Genomic DNA, 25,715 nt, shown 5'->3' with positions numbered 1-25,715 from the left:
TGGCTGGAAGCAGTGCTTAAACAATGGAAAAAACACAAACTTTGTCCAAAAACCTCTCATGTTTAACTGTTTTCCACTTTTTCTTTGGTCATTTTAGCCTTTTTGGCCAGGGTGAAGGGAGTATCTGCCATCAAACAAGAAGACAGCCGCATGTAGCTATGATGATGTTTGCTAGTTTATGGAACGCCAGGACTGCCATAATGAATTAATTAAATACACCATTAAATAATTAATTAAATGTGTCAATAATTAATTAAAATTGGAATTAATTAATTAAATAAATAGTTATGACACATGTAATTAATTAATTATTGACACATGTAATTAATTAATTATTGACACATTTAATTAATTATTTATGTATTTCACATTTTAATTAATTATTGACACATTTAATTAATTATTGACACATTTAATTAATTATTTAATGATATATTTATTTATTTCATTTTGGCAGTCCTGGCGCCTGGCTCTCATCATGAAATAATTTTATCTGTCAGCCTCACCCATCAAACTCAGGGGGCGGGGTTAACGCTGATCGAGTCAAAACCATTGCTTTGGCCTGGTGGCCATTGTTTCTAGCACACAACAACCGGCATGTGGAAGCTAACAGAACGGACTTTGAAAAACCCTCTTTGTGTGTTACCAAATACCGTTTTAATATTTTTTTAGCCGAGAATGTAGTGGTTTAATCTTCATGTGTCTGGTCGGTTTGTCAAGATACAGCCTCTTTGCAAAAGTGCTTCGATGATGTCGGAGATGTCTGTCCAGTCTCACGGCAAAGCGTGGGATAGACCCGCTCGCCTCGCAAGCAATCCCACCGACAAAGCGCAGGCCCCGGTACACAGCTGTAGTAACCCCCGCTGACTTCTTTTACTGAGGTTATATTTATCGATGTTTTATTTCCTGATGTTCTTATGTGTCCTACGTGTTTCAGTCGCCAATTCTGAATTATAACTAACATTAAAAACATGTTTAAGGAGGAGAGAGAGCAAATAGATCTGTTTAACATCTGATCTTTGGGTTTTTGTTCAGTAATCAGCGTGACCTGTGTATAAACACATAAAAGAGATAACGTTGGTGTTTCCGTCATGTAGTAACTGCTGGCTTTAACTGTACAAAGGTTGTTCGACACTATGAAACACATACAGACTTCATGATGTTCGGCTAATATTTTTATAGTGAATATTAATCATGCTGACCTCGCTCTGTACACCACGCAGCGAGGTCAGCATATCCACGATATCCTCAGCTCCATGAGTTAACACAGAGTTTCCCAGCTGACTATCTAACTGCCAACTATTCCAGAGACGTGAAAATATACAGCATAAAGAAAAGTGTAAGAGACTCAGCAGCAGATTAGAATAACAGTTATACATTTAATAAATCACCAAATGAATCCAAGAAACGAGCAAACCTGTTCCGACAATTTGAGTTTGTATTCCCTCAGCTGCAGACTCGCTGCTGTTTAAATGTTTGAAAAGGAAGATTAGATATAAAAAACGTCAAACATAGACTCAGTCTGCCTTCACATTTGATATGAGGCCAGCACGTATAGTGGCTGTGTCCTGTTTTAAGATCATACATGTAAAATTGTCGTCTGACCTCCATCGATCCAGCCGCTCAGAGTCCGTGGTTACCATGGTTACTGCATAAGCAGCTATAATGTTAACAGCTGGCACTGAGGAAACCTACCGGCAGCATGGGTGTTTATGTTTTTCATTGCAAAAGAACCGTCTGAATGGTTAACTGAAGTTAACTTGGATAAATTATAGTTAAGGAGTATCACAGATAACCCCTATGTGAGCTGTGTGACTGGTCACCACTACACTGAAATCAGCAGGCTATTACTGAAATACACGTGCTATATCATAAACTATGATATAAACAGGGAGGTCCTATTGACATGTTTAGTTTTAAAGGACACCTTCCTGCCTTTAGTCTCATTCATGAGCAGTATTAGTTTTCTTCTAACATCCAGAAGTCTGCACAATGTGTTTCATAGTTTGTAACAAGCCTTTGACAGGTAAACATAACATGACCGAAAAAGCAAAAAAAAAAAAAAAAAAAAAAAAAAAAAAAAAAAGAGAGAGAGAGTGTTGACATAAGAAGAGAAAATGCTCTCAATTATGGAGACAGGCAATTGGTTCATTTATGTTTGATGTGTGTTTATTCCTCCCTAAATATCGTCGGTGAAGTTCGCCATGCATGTCAGATTTTCCTGCGCATTTTTATACCTCTGCCAACAGAGAGAGAAAAAAAAAATCACATTCTAACAGACAGCTGGTGCTTAGAATACAGTTGAATAACTATTAAAAAACAGATGATATTTAGATGATAGTTCAGTCTAACACATGTGCCAGTGAACCATTAAACGTCTGTGAAACTATGTAGTTATGAGAAACTTTAACCTCAGCCAAACCGATTTGCTCAGTTGTAAATAAAACAGCGAAGTAAACGTGACCCGACAGACAGAACCTGAGTGAATGAAGTCCAGCGTTTAACCACTGAGAGCTAAAACTCAGCTGAGGTTTGAAAGCTGTGTGCCGGTGATTGGACATCAGCCGCTGATAAAGCTGTTCGCCTATAAAGTGCTCTGTAAGGAAACGAGCTCCAGCAGCTCTGCGCTCGGGGAAAACACTATATTTACTTATCTTGTGCAGAAAAATGCGCTGACATTGCTTTATATCGAGCACCGGCTGCCCAGTTAAACTGTGACTATCACCAGGTAACTAGGCGTGTTTCTTGAATTAGCAGCAGGTGTTAAACAGCTGACAGATGAGGAGGAGGATGCATGCAGGTAAACTGAGGGTCTGTTGAGCTGATCGCTGGTTTCGTAAGAAAAATGTCAGCTCGTTCTTTATGTTACAGAAGCACAGAGACACAAGACCAGGCGGAAAGAGACGATCGTTCGGTGAAAATGAGAATCTGCGAATGCAACATGTGGAACACGGAGAGTGGAATATGTAAACAAACCGGTTAACGTAACCCCCTGGGTGCACTCTGCATGCTAATTGTTAGCAGAGCTAGTGAAATCTCTGAAAACATCTGAGCACTTTTGCAAACATGTTCTATGTTGACAACCTGACCAGACATACGTCGCGACATTCGCGGCTAAAACACTGTTAAAAGTGTAGCTGGTGACAGAAAAACGGGGTATTTTAAAACTACACCACCACCATTGCTGCTTGTGATTTGATCTGCATTCTGGGATACCTGGCTGCCCCAAGTCTACACAAGCAATCGATTATCTAGGATCGACCTGTTTTGACTTACTTTGCACGGCAACCAATCAAATGTTAGAGAAGCTGCATGGGCAGCGTTAACCCCGCCCCCTGAGTTTGATGGGTGAGGCTGACAGATAAAATTATTTCATGATGAGAGCCAGGCGCCAGGACTGCCAAAATGAAATAAATAAATATATCATTAAATAATTAATTAAATGTGTCAATAATTAATTAAAATGTGAAATACATAAATAATTAATTAAATGTGTCAATAATTAATTAATTACATGTGTCATAACAATTTATTTAATTAATTAATTCCAATTTTAATTAATTATTGACAAATTTAATTAATTATTTAATGGTGTATTTAATTATTTCATTATGGCAGTCCTGGCGTTCCATACTAGTTCACCTTATATGCATTAATGTAATAACGTGGTTAGCCTACTCAACGAAAATTACACACGGACAACATTAAGCTACTCACGCAGAGAAGAACGGCTGCTGCTGCATCATCATCCGTCATCATTTCTGCTACACTGGCAGGGCTAGGGGCCAAGACTCCATTCTTCGGGTTTTTGGGGGATATTGCTCCGGGTCCGATAACAGGCAACCCACCCGCAGTAGATGTGCACGGTGTGAGGTCTCGCAGCAAGCTATCAAATACGGCGCATTTCTCGGCTTTTTAAAAAAACGCTATGCGTCGCCAGGTGTTACCTCCTTTGACAGTATCACAGTATCAGCTTAAAGCACTTGTTGCTGCTGAGTTTGCATATTTTGCTGTGAAGTACAGTCAGACTTTTGACCGCTTCGTCTTGGGCATTTTTAATCTGTAGCTCTGCTCTAAAAGAACGTACGTACCTGGCCCCGCCTACCATTCTCGGAAACGTAAAATGATTGGCTAGAATCGAAAAAAAAAAGCACCGAAATAAAGCACCGAAATGTGCGCTGCTTTTCGGTCTGGTTACTACCGTTTATGTCAGACCACCGGACACCGGTACCCATCCCTAGTAACTGCACTTGTGTAGTAGGACTCCTAATGTTTTTGGTTTTGTTTATACTACAAATCAATTGATAGATAACTTGGGGCTGCCATAAAGTGGACCTTACTTTCTCTCACTTCTGGACAATTCAGTGGGCTAAAATTTACAAAGTAAACATAAATTTGATGAGACTTGAAAATATGAATTGTTTACTGGTGGAATGGAACATGAAGTCTGTAGCTCATTTTCCAACAATCTTTTATATAACCAAAGATTTCTGCAGTCAGTCTCTTCCTGCTGGCCTGATGCAGGTTGAAGAAACATCGTCATAGGCTTCACATTTCAACCTGAAAGCTGTGTCCTTGTTTTTTTATATTCTATGATTTATGATGAACAAATATTTAAAACGTCATATTGATCGTATAAAATTGAGGCAGATATATAAATCCCTAACATTTTTCAAAAACATTCTAGTTTACAATGCTGTCTTTGCACTATTTTGCATTAAATTTGGGATTTAAATAATCTGATCATCACATTATGTTTTCAATATTACAAACTTTTTTTTAGACACAAGCAGTGACGTGAATAACGGCGTTAAAAGTACTTTTATCAGTAACTAGTAATCTAATTACTATTCAGTCTTTACAACGCAGTTACCCTTACTAACAAGAAAATGCGGTGCGGACGCGTTACTATTTTTCAACACTCAGACAGTTGAAGCTGTCCTCAGGGCGAAACAATCGCAAAAGTGCTGCTGATTTGCTGAGGAAAAATAGCCACAATAAACCAATCACATGACCAATTTAAGATGCTATAGCAACAACCCAAGACAACCCTGAGTCTTCACTTTTGTGTTAAAAGTGTGTTGATAGGCCATGTAAAACTAGAGTCATGATAAATAAATATATATTTAATGTTTTTTCCTGAATACTATCGTTGTTTATGTTTACTGAGGGAAGAAACAGTAAAAACTTCACCTCTGCTTGTCAGCAAAAATTTAAAAAACAAAAAACAAAACCATCCTTTCCTATTGGTGTTCTGTAAATAGTTTGAAATAGTTATCAGGTCTTTAAGTTTGATGTCATTAACCGTTTCTGGGTCCCACAGTCAAACGATCACTGTGGCATCATTGAGAGTTACAAACTGTCTAAATTTATGAAATTTAACAGAGTTAGAAGTTAGCAGGAAGTTAGCTCGCTAGCTTCCACTTAAACATAATACACCATGTTCTGACTGAGAGATTTCGAAAAAATGAAAACAAACAGCTCTGCTATCATAACCTTAAGACCATACTCTATAACTAACATCACTGATTCTTGGTCTCAGTAACCAGCTGCTTTGCCTTTTTTCCTTTTATCAGACCATGCAGAGATACAGCTGCTCGCCTTTTCCACAGCATTAACTGTGTTGTAGAATTTTGCTATTTTATGTCCCAGAGCTTCAAGACCATCAACTACATCCTGCAGGGCAAAGAAGAGAGAGACTCAGATGGAACAAGAGAAGTAGAACTTATTAATTTATCATTTAAATACATTGAATAAATTACCTTTTCAAGCTTGGGTTCAGGTTTTACTTCACTTTTAGAGTCTACAAGAACAACCAGAGTATCAATTGCCTCCTTAAGACTCTTTCTAAACCAAAGGTGGTTCATGAGCGCCTTGGAGAGAAAAAATAAATCTATGAGGTGAGAATGTGATGATTACAGGATAAATTAGGTCGAAGAATCTTGTTGCTATGATGCAGCAAAGACGGGCATCAGTCCGTATCAATTTATTTTATTTAATATGTAATGGCACCTTTGTGTGTGTACCATGCATACATACCGAGGCCACTGCCGGTGGAATCATTTCAGCACCAGACCCTCCAATCACCAGCGTCTTCGACGGAGACTTCAGCACAGAAGGGGCCATATTGGAGGGAGGCCGCTCCCCTGAGAAATACAAAGACCTTGAATAGCAGGACAAAACTACAGTCCAAAATGTCTCCATGAATCTCGGAATGATGAGAAGATCAAGCTAAAGCCATTCTGTTATACCTGTGTGCAAAAAATGCACTGCACCCGAAATATTTCATAGTTCAGCAAAACTGATCAATCTAATAAACATGAACCTACACCATCCTCCCTATTCTGATATGTTAAAAAGTACTTAGCAGCAATTTTAAAGAACCAAACTAATAGGGTTACCAATTCCCAACAAAAAAAAGAAATAAAAATAATAAAAGGGAATCACCCTCCACCTCATGATGCTTAATAGTTACTATATACAATAATGGATTTCTATACATTTTTGCATCAGATGAAAACTTTGGTTGTAAGATTCAGATAATTTTTTTTAAACTAGACATTAGAATAAGAAAGAAAAGCATGTCTTTGTGCCCCCTCTCCCTGTTCATGCCCTACCTGGCCCTGTGGCAAAACTTTGCTCATCCAGACTGCTGATCGGTACTGCACGCTACATCCACTCTATCACGTGACGCATACTGCTCCGATGTGCTACAAGGTTATAAGCTGGGTTACGCTATGTCGCAATTTTTGTGAGGTGCTTTTGTGATATTCAGTGGATTGGATTACATTTTTTATTTCTCTCCGATATCCGATTCAGTAATTTAGGTCAGTATCGGACCGATACGTAATATCAGATCGGCCCATCTCTAAGGTTAACCCACTTCAATGGAGACAAAACCCAACAATAAGATGAGCCCCTATTTGGTGACAGTGGGAAGGAAAAACTCCCTTTTAACAGCAAGAAACCTCCAACAGCAACAGGCTCACAGAGGGGCAGTCATCTGCTGTGACCAGCTGAGGACAGATTTAGAGAGTTTATGTAATTTGTGTTTATAGAAGTTCACTCAGAGCTCAACTGTGCCTGTTCTTAAACATTCAAAACATTTCAGCAGGCTATGACATTAAATGAAAAATGCAATTTTAATTCAAATTTACCTGATGTGCTTTGGTTTGGCAGTTTTGTTGACCATTTTCATGATCAACAAAACATGATGCGCCACAATGAATTATGAAATGACATTTTCTCCGCAAATTTCCTCAGTGGTGCTTTTTTTGGTACTATTAGATTAAAAATTCATGGTGTGCAGTTTCCCCAGGTGTTGTTGTATTTTCTTTCAAATTTCTTATGTTGCGACACGCTAATATGTACAAACATGCATATTTATCAAGTATATGTTATATTAACCACGCTTAACACATTAGTTTAGAAGATGAATTAAAATTGCAAATTAGTACTATCAGAACTCAGAGGTCCAGAATATTTGTTATTAAATATTAAATTTAGAAGGAATCCTGCTGATCCCTTACCATGAAAGATGTTATCAGCTCTACCACAGAAGTCATTTAGGTGGTTGTTGAGGATGATTCCAGTGCTTGAAGAGAGGACATTGGACCCAAATCTGTAAAGAGTAAACATTAAATGAACTAGGTCTAAACCCTGTGACACTGTTGTGGAAAAGTCAGCTGGTTTCTAACAGTGAAACAGAATGATGCAGGTACGGACTCATCATTGATGCTGCTGGTGACAGACACAGCAGATCCATCTTCAGCCAGCACAGATACATGTGTGGTGCCGATGCTGTCCAGATATGAGTTTTTGCCGTAATACTGGGGATCGTGAGTCTTGTCGCTGCTGATCAAGCTCCGTATGTGGTTGGCAAAGCTATCCTCTGTCAAATTCTTTGCCATCTGTGTGAAATACAGAGCATCGGAATTACACAAAATTAACAATAATCATAATATGAATAATAATACATACTAAAATACTTTGAGACAAATATAAAAGTAATTTAGGTTTATCTGCTTTAAAAACATTTATTTATACTTATAGGTTTTAAAAGTTACATCACTGCTCAGAATTGTGCTGAAATAAAAATGCAGAGTTACTGGGAAAGGCTGAGACACAAAGCATTTTTTCAGAGTACTCTATGCAGTAAAATGCATAGAGTACTCGACCCGCTCCAGTTTGCATACAGAGCTAACAGATCAACTGAAGATGCCATTGCTACAACGCTCCACACCACCATCTCTCACCTGGAAGTGCAGGGCCGTTACGCCAGGCTGCTCTTTGTTGACTTTAGCTCTGCTTTCAATACGATACTCCCGGACAGACTAATAGATAAACTGCTGGAAATTGGACTTCCTTCCACCACCTGCCGCTGGATCAGAGACTTCCTCTCAGACCGTGTACAGAGAGTTAGAGTGGGGCCTCATCTTTCCTCAGCCCTCAGCCTCAACACCGGCTCTCCACAAGGCTGTGTACTGAGTCCCCTACTGTACACTCTGTACACACATGACTGTGTTAGTTCCCACCCAGACAACACAGTCATCAAGTTTGCAGATGATACCACTGTGGTGGGGCTCATCTCAGGGGGAGATGAGACTGCATACAGAGCTGAAGTTCAGAGGCTGTCAGATTGGTGTGCAGACAACAACCTGGACCTCAATACCACCAAAACAAAAGAACTGGTAGTTGACTTCAGAAGGAGGAAGTCCGAGCTGCAGCCTGTCAGCATCAACGGGGAGTGCGTGGAAAGGGTCTCCAGTTTCAAGTTTCTGGGTGTGCACATAGACACAGACCTCCAATGGAGCTCTAACACCTCTGCGGTCTTAAAGAAGGCCCAACAGAGTCTCCACTTTCTGAGAATCCTCAGAAAAATGGACCTGAAGAAGGAGCTGCTGACCGTCTTCTACCGCTGCTCCATTGAAAGTGTGCTGACATATTGCATCGGTGTGTGGTTCTCCAGCTGCACCACAGCACACAGAAAGGCACTCCAGAGGGTCATCAACATGGCCCAAAAAATCATTGGACATCCTCTTCCCTCCCTGAAGGACCTGTACAGCACTCGCTGTCTCAAGAGGGCACGCAGCATCCTACGGGACTGCACACACCCAGGACACCGGGTGTTTAAGCTGCTGCCGTCTGGCAGGAGGTTCAGGCTGCTGAGGTCCCGAACAAATAGACTCAAGGACAGCTTTTACAACAGGGCAATAGCCCTGATCAATGTAAATAGCTGACCTGACTGGATACCTCCCTGGACTTTTTAGGGGGAGGTAACAATGTTTAAAACGATAACAATAATATTTATATTTATAACAAGGTGCAATAATAATTAATGTGCAATAATAACAGTGTGCAATACACATACACTTATTCTTCTTTTTTATACTAAGTTAATATACTGTGTTGTGTTGTTTGTTACGTTGTGATGTGTCATATCGTGTCGTGTTGTGTTATATGTAGTGCCGACGTAGGACAGTTTTTCCAATTTCATTGTACTACTGTACTATGTATGACTGTGCAATGACAATAAAGAGTTATCTTATCTTATCTTATCTTATCTTAAAATAATAAGTACATCCTCAGTGCTTCTATAAGAGCTTATAGAAGAGGGTAAGTACCGGTAGTGATATGCAAATGCCCTTGATAAACTGATCATTAACACAAAGTCACAATCTCACCGCAGCAAATTAACCCAAAGTCCGACTGTGCAATGCTCAGAGATATTACAAAAAACAAAACAAAAATAAAAAAACAACACTTCAGACCACAACTCATTATCAGTGTGCATAAACCGACTGTGGTGGGATGTGGTTTGTGGATGAGCTGCAGGCGGGGGTGGAGCAGTGGGTTCAGGCAGAGCAGAGGCTGATGTGGTATTGCTCCTTTTACCCATTTAGTCACTTAAATATAATCATACTATATGCAATAAAGCAGGTGCAAATCTGTAGGATTTTGAGATACTTACTTTATCTGAGCTGAAGTTTGGATCTCTGATATGTTTCTTTAATCCATTGGCAAATTTTAAAGCTTCAATATAACGGTGATAAAACAAAATCTTTTCATCAGTCGTCTTAGGTTCTGAATTCATTTTGTATCCTGAAAATATAAATAATTGTTATTTATTTCATTTAAAACATCATTTCTTAGTGTATCACATTTGTAAAGATTGTTTCATATAAGAAAATGATCCTTATTAAACACTCTACATGCTAGAAGCAACAATCAGGAACCTTTCATGATGTTGAGGATGAGGCTGAGTATGGCTCCCCCTGCAGGGGGCGGAGGGAAGTACATCCGGTACTCTTCCAAAGAAATATTCCAAGCATCAGTCACATTAGCTTGATACAATGCCAAGTCCTCCAGTGTGAGTGTTCCTCCTGAGCAAAACCAGTGAAACAAATGATTTTGTTGAGCAAAAATGAACACAATGCATTTCATAATCAAGACTTTGAATGGATCCAGACAGATCACAGTGTGGCCTTTGAGAGATGACAGATTTTTATAGAGCCAATTAATTTTCTAATTTGTAATTAGATCATTGTGCCTGGCAGACATAGAAAACGGTCAGAAAGAGAGCAGGATGAAACCCGTCTGATAATACCTGCATCCTGAATGTCACTGATTAAATTCTTTGCTATTGTTCCGTTGTAAAACACATCTGGTCCCTCGTTTGCGATCGTCTCCAAAGTGTCAGCCAGTTTCTCAAATTTCACAGTATCACCGGTCTTAAGCAGGTTCCCATTTTTATCTAAATATAACTTCCTGAAAGACAAAGACAGTGAAATAAAGCTGAACCATTCATTGTTTGCTCTTTGTATTTTTGAAATCACATTGTGGGTGTTTTTCATACCGTATTGACGTATTATTAATGCGTGGGATGTGTTGACCTTGGTAGTAAGGAATAGGGAATCCTTCTCTGGCTAATTTGATGGTCGGCTGAAAGAGGTCGGCCCACGGCAACTTCCCATAAAGCCGGTGTGCCGCTTCATAACCTCGAATTTCCCCAGGAACCCCAATCCATCTGCTATCTGGTTAGATAGATAATGGATAGTCAGTGCTGGAAAGTCCCACATACATTTGCTCGTGTTTTAAGTAAACTGTAAGGTCCTGACCTTTAATGATCTGAGATGATGTCTGTTATAATTTGGTGTAAATAACTAACATATAAACTAACTAACATACATATAAATAACATTTTGCATCCTACACTTACTTTTAGTTTATTTCACTATATTTACACTATTTCTGGCTCGAAGAAGCATTTAGCATATCTTATATTTACTTTTCTTACTGTTTATGCAGCCTGTGTGCAGGAGTGTAGCACAGAACTCTGGGCCCCATAAATAAATGGTGTCTGTAGCCCCCTTTTTTTTTCTTGATTCATCTTTCTCACACATATTCTAATTTCTATTTTCTTAATTTTTTTTATGTCTGACACAAGTGAACTGCTCCAATAACTACTCCCAGTTCTTATTGCTGTCCATCCCATACTCAAATCCTGTCAAAAGACGCTTCTTAACAGAGACTATGCTGATTCTACATATGGATCCACAGCTTCCCTTCAAAGTCAACACACTATAGACAATCAGGGAGTAATGCATGAAGGTCATTTGTACTCTGCTGACAGGAACATATGGGACAGGGACATGTGCATCCACAGCAGCCTGTGTCTCTGGCCCCACTTTAGCATCTCACAACATTTCCAGCTTCACCTCCACAGACAGATAATCTGCCACAGAATGAGTGGAGATTAGCCAAATTAGAAACAATGACTGATAAAGATGGACTTGTGAGGAGAGTTAAGATTTGTCCTGGGGAGGAATTAACATTAATTGAAGACCAGAAAATGGGAAAGATGGGACAGCATTCTGGCAAGAAAGCTTTAATGTTAGCTTATCACCAGCTGTTGTACTTTAGCTGGTTTGTTGACTGCCTGGAGTTGGAAGCGCTGATTGTCCAGTCTGTTTACAGTAATTAAATAATAATGCTTATGCACTCCTTAGTGTGTTAGAGTCCTGACTTTTGTTCAGTAGATGAGGTTTGAGGTGAGGAGGAGGATGACATTTTAACGAGATACCTGTCATGCTGTCTCTTTCCTTCGCTTCTTTGATGACAAGAACCCTCTCAGGTGATAAAACAAAGGTATGATCCTTCATATCTTGAGTTTGTCTTGCAGACTAAAGTGCTGAATTAAAAAAAAAAAAACCTCTACAGATAACTGACTACAGCTTTAACATTTTTGTGTTACATCTTGTGCATGATTTGGAGAAAGACCTGTTAAGACCTGTTTGGAGAAAGATCTAACTACTCCAATCTCTCTGGCTTTTTCTGAATCTAATTAGCATGTGTTTCATTGTGTTTATGTTCGATTACTCTGACAGATGTCATATAGGAAACTGACTCGCTGTCTTTAATAAATGCCAACGGCCAAACCCTCTGTAGTGGTTTGCTCTCTTTTTTATCATTTCTGTTTTGCTTTCTTGAGGAAAGAGGAATGACTCAGTGTGCATTAGCAGCCACCTGTACAGAATAAATTAACTGTGGCATAAAGGTGAGTCCAAGAGCAGATTAGACTAAAACATTATAAATATTAGCATTATGGCAGAAAAACAGCCCACCTTGTAGCCACTCCGTGGTCTGCTCTGTGGTTTTACGACACAACTTAAGCAGGTCAGGGTTCACATTTCTGGGGACAGTCTCTCTGGAGTTGATGATTTTCACTTTACCTTTGAAAAGATGACATATTATTATGTTATTCCCCAGCAGGGCTGAGCTAAGAGGAGCGAGGGTGTTTTGTTACCAGAGCTGTCCATCACAGTGAATATGACCCCGCCTCCGATCCCTGCGCACTGTGGGTTGATGATGGAGGTGCACAGCAGCGCAGCAATGGCAGCATCTACTGCAGAGCCGCCTTTCCGAAGAATGTCCCTGAAAGAGTTCATCGTTATCACTTTAGTGTTATTGTTATCATGTGTGCACAATTAAATTTTAATCTTTATTAAAATTATAATGTCCCGCAATTAAATTGCCATGACTGAATAACACGACGATGTGTTGTCTTCGTTGATGCATGTGCTAGGGACGCACAGTTCACTGAATTTTAATCTCAATCACGTCCCACAATCAAATTAACCTAATTAACCAACCTATTGCACGCAATGGCAGCGTCATCTTACCCTCCGACCATACATACATTACACAAAACATCAAATGGGAAAGACAGGTCAGAGAGGTATAACAATGGAAAATGCACCACATGAGGAAAGATAAGGAGAAAAAAAATAACTCCCCCCAGACTGAGCTCCAACAGGGAGATCAGTTTGAGAACAGAAAAAAAACACCTCTGCACAAAGATCATGAAACAACCCTTAATACGCCAAAGAAACACATGACAAGCAACAGGAGTGGGTAAAGGGTGAGAGACAGCCGAATTAGACAGTACATCCGGGCCTGCAGCCTGTGCGTTGGTCTCCTTGATCCCCGTCAGCATCGGAAGGGAATAAGCATCGAAGGCGTTTGGAAAGGGAGGGGGGATGAGTGTGTGCATATCAGTGTATATGTATGTGTGTGCGTGTCCAGAGTTCAGCTGAGACAGTGTCCTTCGCCCTGCCAAGCTAAGTAAACAGTCTTCCAGCCAACCCAGGTGGCCTTGCATGGAATGGGAAAGAACAGACTCAACAGTCGTTATCAGGGTGTTGTTCAGCTCCAGCCTTGAGACCACTGCAGCTGGGGCCAAAGGGGTATCCGCGTGAAGTGATGGTGGTTTTTACTTTAGTGCGAACAGCTCACATGAATTTCAAAGCAGTTCTACAGTCCAACACTGGTCTCTCAATCTCCCGTTGGAGAGCCGCGAGCTTCACCATACTTGCGTTCTGTGATGTTGCCATTTCTTGTGCTCAAGGAGCCGATTCTGAGAACTCACGGCAGTGAGCCTCCCCGAGATGTCATCCAATTTGCGCCCAGAGATGTTATTCCGAGCTAGCCCTTCCGAGATGTATCCAGTCTGCAGTCAGAGATCTTATTCTGAGTATTCACAGCAGCCGTAGCCTCTCCAAGATCTTATCCGTGCTGACTCAATGAGCCCATTTTGAGAAACTCACGCCTCTCCCATCGTTCCAATCCCAGCGGGCAGCCTTGTGGGGGTTTGAACAGCCCGTTCCGCTTTCTTAATCCTTCGATAAGTCAGGGCCAAGCCAGCTCCGATCAGCCAGAACCCTGTTACCATGGTTCCGAATAGGTAGATATCTTCAGCACTCAGGCTCACCCGAGCCCAAACATCTTGTTGAGAAAGGGGTGTCAATTGCATTTAGGGACCAGTTGATCAAATCCATAATTCCTCTTTTAGGTTTTAGAGAACAGACTGTGAGAGAGTGTTCCAGGGAAAAGTAATACACGAGACTAGACAAGGACATAAGAGGCTAAGCAGGGAAGCTAAGGGAGAGGAGGAGAGGAGAAAAGTGCGACCGCCTTCGTCAAGAGCAGAAAAAAAAGAAAGTGATGCAAGAATACTACACTGGCCAGCATATGACACAAAATTCACCCCCGCAAAAACTGATAGTAGGTTTAAATATTGGTGAAACTTTGGTATTACCGCATACTGAAAAATATCATCTCAATAAGGTGTTGATACCGTTCAACAAATGTCAGACAGTTACAACCTTCTTTAGATATCTCCAATTAAGACATAATTTTAATACAGATATTGTGTCCAAGGAGAAATAGCCATTAGTGCAAATATTTATAAATGCATGTAAAGGGAAACTGACAAAACAAATCTCTATGACCTACTCAATACTACAGACAGAAAGGAAACTGTCTACCACCTACATTAAACTCAGATGGGAGAAAGAGGCTGGAATAAATCCATCTGAAGAAGATTGGTCTAAAATATGTAAAACCACAGCCACTACTTCAAGCTCCGATCCATGGAGAGAGTTCACCTGGAAACAAAACTCTGAGGTTTTTTTAATCGCCCCTAAGATTAAAGAACTCCATAAACTTCAGTAGGCCACTTCCATATTTTTGGAGAATGTCCTAAAATCGCCCCCTACTGGACAGAAGTGGTCTAAAGAACCAAGCAGATAACTGGGTTACATCTTGAGAGGAGTTTCAGTGTCTTTTACTTAGCCAACATCCCAATTGGACTGAAGAAACAAGACAGATACCTGCTACAGGTATTTCAGGTGGTCAGCCAAAAAGCTATAACACACAAGTGGTTGAAAAAGGAACCTCCAACTGTTTCGGACTGGACAGAAATACTACAAGAAATTCACGTTATGGAGCGACTAACCTTCTCCTTGAGACTGTCCTCAGAAAAATGTGAGCAATACTTGAAGAAATGGAAACATTTTCTTTCTGAGAAATTACTCTCTAGTCTTGTGGTATTCCTTTATATTATCTCTGGTAATAATATGTATCCAGGTTGTACATAATTTTCAACTTGTAACCTTGTGTATGTCAAACTTATACCTAAATGGCCTAATCTCCCTGATTTATTTATTTTTGTTTGGTTGGTCCTCCTTTTGTTGTTTATGTTCAAATGTTATTGTCTATAAAAATGGAAGAAAAAAAACACTCGATAAACAAAAAGTTGTTTTTTTTTAATTAACGTGATCATTTCCAGACAAACAGGTGGGTCTTAAATTGTATAAATCCTAAATCCACTTTTTCGGGTGTCTGTGAGGAGCCTAGCATCAGGACTGTGGACAAGCTGGAGACAGGGCAGAGAGGACTGACTGAGACCAGTGTAAAGTCAGTTGCAATCGTCCAAGTGGGAGGAAATAAGAGCATGAATTCCAATTTAACCATCTATCACAGAAAGAAGAGTCCTCATTTCAGTATTTAACCACCAAGTTAAATATGTCAAATATCACACACAAGATTTTTTCCATAGGGTTTGATGCTGGACAGATGAAGCTGACCACAAAGCTCTCTGATGGAACTAAGCACTTTGAGCGCTCAGTTTCAGTAGAAACGCAATTTAAACAGCAGTTTAAAAGTGAAAGGATTTAATCCTGTGTTAGGTTTTGGTAATTGCACTGAACCTGCACTGAATTTAGGTGAATAAGGAGGACCAACTTTATTTTGATCCAAAGACTTATACATTAGTGAGAAAGTTAAAATTTGTATGCAGAAAATGCAGAAAAGACAGTAGCATTGTGTTTGCAGATAAAAAAAAAAAGTGGAAGTAAATTATTACATACTGTTTCAAACAAAAAAACTGAGAAAAATATTAAAAGTTGTAGCAAAAAAGCTTAAATAAGACTGAAGATTACAAGGTTTAAATTAACTGAATTGAACGCTACACGAGAAAAAGCTGAGTAATTAAAAAAAGAAATGACAGAATCAGAAAAATGGTGAATGTAAGCTGATATTCTTTAGGTGACTGGGAAGACTTGATACTAGAATTGTGACCTAAACAAGTTGATACCAAGGGTTATGCTAGTTAGCTGATATGCATTTACATGTAAATGTTTTCGTAATATAGTAAATGGCTTTTCTACTAGCAAAGGGCTTTATACAACTTGTTCATTCACCCAGGTTTTCAGTGCTACCTAACTACCATCCAAACCATTCACACTCCAATGGATGCATGGGAGAGCAACCTGGGGTTAGTATCTCGCCCAAGGATATTTGGCATGCAGACTGGGATCGAACCAACAACCGGTTAAGAGGTGACCCGCTCTACTACCTAAGCTACAGCCACCCCATATGCCACTAATCATTCGAATAAGATACACTCCAGATACATTCCAGTGTTTAACTGACTGAATAGTATGCATTGTTCTTCACAATCTGCAGCAAAAAAATCTTTAAAAATTTCTTTTCATGTTGGCTTGAAATAAAATATCACTGTTGGTACTGCAGCTTACTGCAACACAAGTATGCGTTTAAATTAGGAGAGGCAAAGTGTGATATCCACATGTTGGACCAGCATGTCTACACGCTTTACCCTGATATTGTACTGATATTATTCCCTATATGCCTCTATGTTGTCAGTACAGACGATGTCAGTAACAATACTGATTTTTCAGTTGGGAACAAAACAGGTCTTAGATCCGGGTCTTTGAAGTTAATGATGGGATCTGATCACACACACACACACACACACACACACACACACACACACACACACACACACACACACACACACACACACAACAGTGGGTACAAAGAAAACCGTCTGGAAAGGTTGAAAAATTAAACAGTCAAACTGTTACCTTGATGCTTTTTTAAAATTTTTGCTTAGCATATTTTAAGGTATATTTTGTTGTGTAACTGTAAACATTTTATAAATATTATACATGCGTAATTCTCAAAGATGTTTTTAGCGCTAAAGTTTGCATTTGGTGCGTAATATTATGTGTAATGTGAAAAACAAAAATGTGTCAGAAGTTTAAAATGTTACTCACCGTCCAATCCGTGAACATTTCTCGGAGTCTGCGGCCACAGCAGCTTTTGAAAAAGGGCAATCAGCACTGGGTTCCTTGACACACTCACTTTTACCCTTCAAATAAAGGATAAAAGCTGGTAGACCAACTACTAGAGCACCTACAATTAGACAAACTGCACCTACAACTAATAGGGGGTGAACTTTGGGCGGGCAAGTACAAGTCATTTTTGCGCTCTCAACATCCTCGTCCTTAACGTCCTCGTTGGGGGGACACATAGGAGTCATATTTGCCCCCCCAACGTCCTCGTCCTCAGTGTCCTCGTTGAGGGGGGAAATGGGAGACATATTTCCTCCCTCAACGTGCTCGGTTGATTCAGGCATCGCTGCTTTCTTCTCTGCATAAACGTCGGTAATTCACTTCCTCTGACAGTTAACCGCCTGATTTCCCAGAACCACGTATGGCGCACATATATCCGCTGTGTGAGTACTGACAGGCACAACGTAGCAGAGAAGTGTGTTTGTGGTAAGCAGAGGTAGCTGCTACGACGTTTGATTGATTGATTGATTGATTGATTGAATCTTTATTTTGAACATGTTGAAAAAGTACAAACACATAGAATTAAAAAGAGACAAACAAACAAAGCAAAACAAAAGGAAAACGAGCAACCACATCTACAAATAACTGTCATGTTCAAAAAGGAGCAGGAAGAAGCATAAGCTTATTTAATCCCACCCCTTATCTAGTAATCAATAGACTACAGAAATACCTCCTTGCAATTATATTATATGTTATGTGTGTTTGTGTTTTGTTTTATATATATATATATATATATATATATATATATATATATATATATATATATATATATATATATATATATATATATATTTCTCTCTATCCATACATACACATATACACATTTTCAATAACCCCAGTAAGACCTCAAAGGATACACAACCTACAGATATATATACCCATACCAGCATACCCGTGCACCCGCACACACATGAAAATATTGGACAAGGACACCCTATCAAATCTCTACCTCCTCCCTGTATCCTGCAAAAACCATATCCTTAAACCGCTTTTTAAACTGCGCCATGCTCGGACATTGCTTCATATCTTTACTTAGTCTGTTCCACAGCTTCACTCCACACACAGAGATGCAAAAACTTTTTAATGTTGTACGGACACAAGGATGTTTTAAATTCAATTCCCCCCTCAAATTGTATCCCCGTTCTCTTTTAGAAAACAGTTTGAATGAGTTTTACTTTACTCAAAAATGAAACACTTCTTGAAATTTTGTTATGTATATGATTTATATGAGACTTCCAGTTTAATTTATCATCTAAAATCACACCAAGAAACTTATGTTCAAGTACTCTTTCAATTTCCACACCATCTATATGAATCTGCACTTGTGCATTTCTAAGGGAATTCCCAAATAAGACTATTTTAGTTTTACTTAGATTTAGCGATAGTTTGTTCCTGTTAAACCATTTTTTAATTTTGCACATTTCTGAAGTAATTCTATCCAGCAGCTCCTTTAGATTCCCTCCAGAAAAAAATATTTGTGTTGTCTGCAAATAATACTAATTTTAATATATCAGATGCCTTACAAATATCATTTATATAAATAATAAATAATTTTGGACCCAGTACAGAGCCTTGTGGAACACCACAAGCAATGTCCAAGCATGATGAGGAATGGACACCCAGCTTCACAAATTGTTTCCTGTCACTTAAATATTTTTTGACCCAGTGCAGTACAACCCCCCTTATCCTGTACCGTTCCAGTTTATTAATTAACATGATTGATTGTGTCGAATGCTTTCTTGAGATGCAGAAATACTCCAGCTGCATACTGTTTCTGATCTATAGCATTCGTAATCTCCTCAATTGATTCGATTAATGCCAGAGATGTTGATATTTTTGATCTGAATCCATATTGACTGTCAGAAAGTAATTTATATTCATCTAAGAATTTGTCTAATCGTTTATTAAACAGGTTTTCTAGGATTTGGGATAATTGTGGAAGTAAAGAAACAGGCCTGTAATTTGTGAAATGGTGTCTGTCCCCAGTTTTATACAACAGCACAACTTTAGCTATTTTCATTTTGTTTGGAACTTTTCCCGTCTCAAATGATAAGTTGCAAATATATGTTAGAGGTCCTACAATTCTTTCTATGACCTTCTTGACGATTTTCATGTAAATATCATTACAATCAGTAGATGTTTTATATTTGCACATGTGTACAGTGTCAATTATTTCTTTTTCCTCCACTGCTGTGAGGAACATTGCTCTGCCCTATGCTTGTATTTCATAAGTGTAAAATGTATCCAGCTGATCCCTTACCAAAATTAGATATTGTGCAGAAGTCAAACAGCACATCATTGAGGATGATTCCAGTGCTTGGAGAGAGGAATCTGGAGCCAAATCTGTAAGTACAAAATGCTAAATGATCTACAACACATACAAGTAGAGACATTTTACAAAGCAGCTTCTAAAAATAATCTCTTAAACCTTTTCAATCTTTCAGTTTTAAAGGAAGACACATTTTTGATAGCTGCTTCCTAACAGTAAAACAGATTCATCCAGACACTGACATGTGGTTGATGTTGCTGGTGACAGACACAGCGGATCCATCTTCGGTCAGCACAGACACATGTGTGGTACCCATGCTCTCCAAATACGATGTGATGCCGTAATACTGAAGATCATGAGTATTGCTGATCAAGCTCCATATATTGTCTGCAAAGCTCTGTGATTGCAAAAACAAACGCATTAGAGAAAATAATGAGAGACAAAGACAAACAACAAATTAAAGCTGAATCTTAAAGAGATTTGAGTTCAAAAACCTCTGATACTTATTTGTTTAAAATTTTATGCCTTTTTCTAGTTTGAAATAACCATCAATTTAGTAATAATAATAATAATCATTTTTTGAAACCAGGAGCTTCACTTAAATATATTATCTATATTTAGTGTTTTGTGCTGGAATGTTGCTATTTTTACTCCAGTCAGATCTAAATACTGCTTCCACCACTGTTCAAGCCATAACTAAATCAGTTATTAAATTAAACAGCTCAGCTCAACACATTAAGATTTCAAGAAAATGTCAGTTTGTGATTTTGTGATTTCAACGTGTACATGAGCAGCAGCTCAACAGTCAGTGTCTATTGGAACCTTTCATGATGTTGAGGATGAAGGTGAGGAGGGCTCCTCCTGCAGGGGGAAGAGGGAAGTACATCTGGTATTCTCCCAAAGACATATTCCACGCATCAGTCACTGTAACTTTACACGAGGCCGAGTCCTCCAGTTTCCTCCTGAGCAAAAACAGTGAAACAAATGAATCTGTTGAGCAAAACTGAACACAACGCATCTTATAATCAATACTTTTAATTGATCCAGACAACTCACAGTGTAGCCTGTGAGGGATCATAGCAAATATTCACAGAGCCAATTGCTTTGTTTGTTTGTAGTTAGATCATTGTGCTTGGCAGACATAGAAAATGGTCAGAAAAGAGAGCAGGATGAAACCTGTCTGACAATACCTGCTTGCTGTATGTCAGTGATTAAATCCTTTTTTATTGTTCTGATGTAAAACACATCTGCCCCCTGCTCTGCAATCATCTCCAAAGTTTTTATCCAGCTTCTCAAATTTGACAAAATCATGGCTTTTAAGCAGGTTCCCAGTTATATATGAATAAAACGTCTTAAAAGACAAACATAGTGAGAGAAAACAATCATCATTTGATCCTCATATTTTTGAACTCACATTGTGGGTGTATTTCATACCGAAGCAACAGGGTTCTGTCATTTTTAACAGTCTCCGAGTTGTGTTGACCTTGGAGTTGAGAAATAGGGAATCCTTCTCTGGCTAATTTGATGGTCGGCTGAAAGAGGTCGGCCCACGGCAACTTCCCATAAAGCCTGTGTGGTTCTGCACTACCTCGAATTTCTCCAGGAACACCAATCAATTTACTATCTGATCAGATGAATAATGGATAGTGCTGGAAGGTAACGCATACATCTGCTCGTGTTTTGAGTATACTCTAATGTCCTGTCCTCGTATAATTAAACTTCAACTGATTTCTAACCTACTACATCACAAGGAAACACTGTACTTTTTAAATGCTGTGTCCATTTATAACTAGTATGTTAGAGATAAATATTTAGTTTTATTAGTTTTACATTTATTTATTTGTTTTGCTATATTTACATATTTGCACTTTTCCTGGTTTAGCTAAGTTTTCAAGATATGATATAGTTGCCTTCCTTTGTATTTATGCAGGCCTACATGTAAGGATGAAGGAAATAACTCAGGGATCTATACATAAGCAGTCTCTGGTATCATTGCTTTGCTCATCTCACATCTCTCACACATATTATGTTTTATTTTATGGGGTGGCAGTGGGGCGGGGTCATTAACTGTATACAACAATCTACTACTACTACTAAAATTAGAATTAGTAGCATTTTTTTTCAGTGAGTTTCTTACCGTTCATTTCTAAGATTTTAGAAAAGGTTGTGGCTAAGCAGCTTATAGCTGTTCTAGATGAATACAGCATTCTGGATAAATTCCAATCTGGCTTTCGTAGAGCTCACTCTACTGAAACTACACTTCTTAGAGTCTCCAACGACATTTTAATGAGATGTGATGCAGGAGAATGCTCCGTTCTGTTGATGTTGGACCTGACCTCCGCCTTTGATACTGTGGACCATCATATTCTGCTAGATAGGCTGAGAGACTGGGTGGGTATATCAGGGGCTGCTTTGGACTGGTTTGAATCCTATTTGCATGAACGATCCTTTTCTGTGGCTACCTCTAAGTACAGTTCCTCTTCTACTTTTCTTGCCTATGGTGTGCCACAAGGTTCAGTTTTGGGGCCTTTATTGTTCTTACTGTATTTACTTCCTCTTCAACACTTATTGAGCACTTTTAAGGACATTTCGTATCACTGCTATGCAGATGATATTCAGGTATATATCTCCTTTAAGCCCCATGATGTTTCCAAGCTACAAATTTTGCACAAGTGCATAGACTCCATTAGATGTTGGATGGCTGGAAACTTTCTTCAACTAAATGAGGAGAAGACTGAAGTTCTTGTTTGTGCTCCTAAAACTTTTGTACCTAGTGTTATGGAAAACTTGGGTCCACTTGCTACATTTGCAAAACCGTCTATCAGGAGCCTTGGTGTTAGTATTGACTCAGCTCTGACTTTGGATGCCCATGTAAAATCTTTGGTTCGCTCCTGTTTTTATCATTTGAGAAACATTGCTAAGCTGAGTCCCATTGTATCGCGCTCCGAATTAGAAATTGTCATTCATGCATTTGTTTCATCTCGTCTGGACTACTGTAATTCTTTGTTTACTTGTTTATGTAAAGCCTCTTTGGATCGTCTGCAAGTTGTTCAGAATGCTGCTGCAAAGCTTCTGACCAAGTCCTCCAAGTTTTCCCATGTCACACCCCTGCTGATTCAGCTGCACTGGCTCCCCGTTAAATTCAGGATCCAGTTTAAGGTTTTAACCTTGACTTTCAGGGCCCTGCATGGACAAGCACCAACATATATAAGTGAACTTTTGCATCCATACATACCCAGCAGGTCCCTGAGGTCATGTGACCAGGGCTTGCTTGCTGTCCAGCACACGAGGCTGAAAACAAAAGGCGACAAAGCTTTTGGAACTGTGGCCCCCAGATTGTGGAACTCTCTCCCTTTGAGCCTGAGATCTGTGGACTCAGTGGTCACTTTTAAAAAACAGCTAAAAACCCATCTTTTTAAACTTGCTTTTAGTTGATTTTGATTTTTAGGTTTCAGCTTCTGTGAAGCACTTTGTGATTTTTATCTTGAAAGGTGCTATATAAATAAAGTTTTACTTACTTACTTACTTACTTACTTACTTATCTCAGTATCTCCCATGGAGAGACTCTGGCAGGCAACGCCTTTTCTTGCACCTAAAAACTTCTTTCTTTTAATGGTAAAGTATACAAATCGATTACATCAATTTATTCTTCAGTTATTTTCTACCTCAGTTTTCTCAGTATTAAACTTTGCATTTTTCTTCATTTTATTTATTTATTTATTTATTTATTTGCTTTAAAGTAAACAACAGCAACAACAACAAAAAACTTTCAAAAAAATCCTTTTGTTCCTTTTTGTCTTTTCCCTCTAAAGACATCCTGACCAGGCTCAGTTGTTGAGATGGAGGAGCATAACAGCAACATGTTAACAGAAACTGCTGAGGTTCTTGGATGAACTGAAAAACTTCAAACGAAGGAAAAGTTGAGTTTATTTTCTGTAAAGCTCAGGTGGAACTTGATGGGGTGACATTGAAGGCTCCATTCTGGACTTTGTCACACTGGTACATGAAGAGAGGTACCAAGAACAAGAGTGTGCACTGTACACACACACAGCGTCTCAATTCAATGCTTGCTCTTCAGCTGGTGCCACTTAGCAGTTTTGTCTTCCTGCACAAGCAGAGGTTTTTGCTCAGGAAGTAACCGTGACCTGGTTTTCAGAGATTTCTCTAACATTTAATGGTCGTGAAATATGTCAAACTTTTCTCCCCTACCTAAAATTAAACAGCTGCGAGCATCTTGAAGACAGCAGAGAAAATAGTGGCACTGAGGATTTTGAACTATGGCACTCAATATGCCCTACCTCCACCCTGATTGGAGGATAACTGCACTTACAACATTCATGGACATTACACCTTATTTATAAACCGTATTTCTATTTATACTTCAATGCAACCAACATCCTTACCTCTTTAAACTGTATTTATTATAGCCTTATTTAGTATAGTTGCAACAGCACCCCCCCACTTGATGTGCAATATCACTGATCACACTGCACCTCTCAATGCACCTCTCAATAGATGGCATGTATTTATATGTATATATATATGTAAGCGTGTATGTGGAAATATGTGTGTGCATGTATGTACGCATGCATACATGTATATATACACATATGTATGTATGTTTGTATGGGTGTATCCGTATGTTTGCAGGTATAACCTGTACATATCTTTCTTGTGTAAATGTAAATTTGTGTGTGATTGTGTAAATACTTATGCTATTGTGTACTTCACACACTTGGAGAAATGCCAAACAGCCTTTCATTGTTCCTGTAACAGTGACAATAAAAGCTATTCTATTCTTCTATTCTATTCTATTCAAGCGATGCCACTTCTGGGGATTTTTGGACATAGGAGGAGTGTGTACACAGATCCTTATTGACTTAGCTGCTGTCTACAGTTCTAATGTTTCCATCAGAATAAGCACTTCTAATTGTACTTTGCTCATGTTTTATTCGGTGTTTTATTTATTATATGTCCTGTTCTAATAAACTTAAATTTCAGGAACACCTTCTTTAGATCTGTTCAGTTTTATTCATATAGCACCACTTAACAATCAACAGTTCTTGTCTCAGAGCGCATTATATCGTAAGGTAAAGAATCGACAGTGGTACCGTAATCTAGGACAAATGTTCACTCGGATTCATTCATGACGTGAATGCAATTCTGTAATCAAAGGTGTGTTTTTGGACATAACTGACTGCATATGTATACTGTATCATGAGTGCACAGACATGGATGTAAACCACAAATTAACTGTTTGGCTGAGTCAAAACAACCATAGCAGTGATTCTAGCTTAAAGGTGCTCTGGATATTGTTAAATATGCAAATATGGTTAGGTCCATAAATATTTAGACAGAGACAACTTTTTACTAATTTTGGTTCTGTAGATTACCATAATGAATTTAAAATAAAGAACTTAGGTGCACTTTGCGGGCAATGACAGCCTGAAGCCTTTACCGCAGCAGCTTTCAGTTTCTGTTTGTGGGCCTTTCTGTCTGAAATTTAGTCTTCAACAAGTGAAATGCATGCTCAGTTGGGTTACGATCAGGTTGGCCATTCAAGAATATTCACCTTCTTTGCTTTAATAAACTGTTGGGCTGCTTTGGCTGTATGTTTTGCGTCATTGTCCATCTGTATTATGAAACACTGCCCAATCAGTTTGATTGCATTTGAGCACACAGTATGCATCCCAGTCTCTTTGTGTTGCTGAGTTCATCCGTTTTTTTCTGTATTTCACAGGATGGACCAAACTATAGATTTTGCCACCCCTAATATTGTAGCAATTTCTTGAATGGGTTTTTTCTGTTTTTGCAGCTTAAGTATGGCTTGTTTCACCTGCATTGAGCGCACCTTTGACTGCATGTTGTTTGTTCACAGCACAATCTTCCAAATGTAAGCACCACACCTTAAACCAACTCCAAGCCTTTTATCTGCTTAACTGACAATGACA

At 38.9% G+C, this 25,715-nt stretch overlaps 1 protein-coding gene across 4 annotated transcripts in view; it reads right to left on the bottom strand.

Moving 5' to 3' along the window:
• The window catches only part of LOC112435675 (glutathione hydrolase 5 proenzyme), a 30,705-nt gene extending 12,876 nt beyond the window's left edge, over window positions 1–17,829 (bottom strand). Inside the window, exons 1-12 of one of the 4 annotated variants that reach the window (XR_013101059.1) lie at window positions 17,418–17,829; window positions 12,806–12,933; window positions 12,624–12,731; window positions 10,856–11,033; window positions 10,607–10,767; window positions 10,236–10,382; window positions 9,971–10,101; window positions 7,726–7,910; window positions 7,530–7,621; window positions 6,040–6,146; window positions 5,763–5,873; window positions 3,718–5,676 (exon numbers count right to left, since the gene is read on the bottom strand). Coding sequence is in view for 3 of the 4 variants with exons in the window: in XM_076890587.1 (XP_076746702.1) it covers window positions 5,539–5,676; window positions 5,763–5,873; window positions 6,040–6,146; window positions 7,530–7,621; window positions 7,726–7,910; window positions 9,971–10,101; window positions 10,236–10,382; window positions 10,607–10,767; window positions 10,856–11,033; window positions 12,624–12,731; window positions 12,806–12,933; window positions 17,418–17,779 (1,848 nt within the window). In the remaining variant the exon portion in view is untranslated. Of the gene's footprint in view, window positions 1–487; window positions 5,677–5,762; window positions 5,874–6,039; window positions 6,147–7,529; window positions 7,622–7,725; window positions 7,911–9,970; window positions 10,102–10,235; window positions 10,383–10,606; window positions 10,768–10,855; window positions 11,034–12,623; window positions 12,732–12,805; window positions 12,934–17,417 lie in introns of those variants that run through there. The other 3 variants (XM_076890587.1, XM_076890589.1, XM_076890590.1) reach the window with 3 other exon arrangements.
• Window positions 17,830–25,715: the final 7,886 nt, after the last annotated feature.

This window comes from Maylandia zebra, linkage group LG12 (assembly GCF_041146795.1).
Source record: "Maylandia zebra isolate NMK-2024a linkage group LG12, Mzebra_GT3a, whole genome shotgun sequence".
Classification (NCBI taxonomy): Eukaryota; Metazoa; Chordata; class Actinopteri; order Cichliformes; family Cichlidae; genus Maylandia; species Maylandia zebra.
This window is presented reverse-complemented; position numbering and strand designations above follow the sequence as displayed.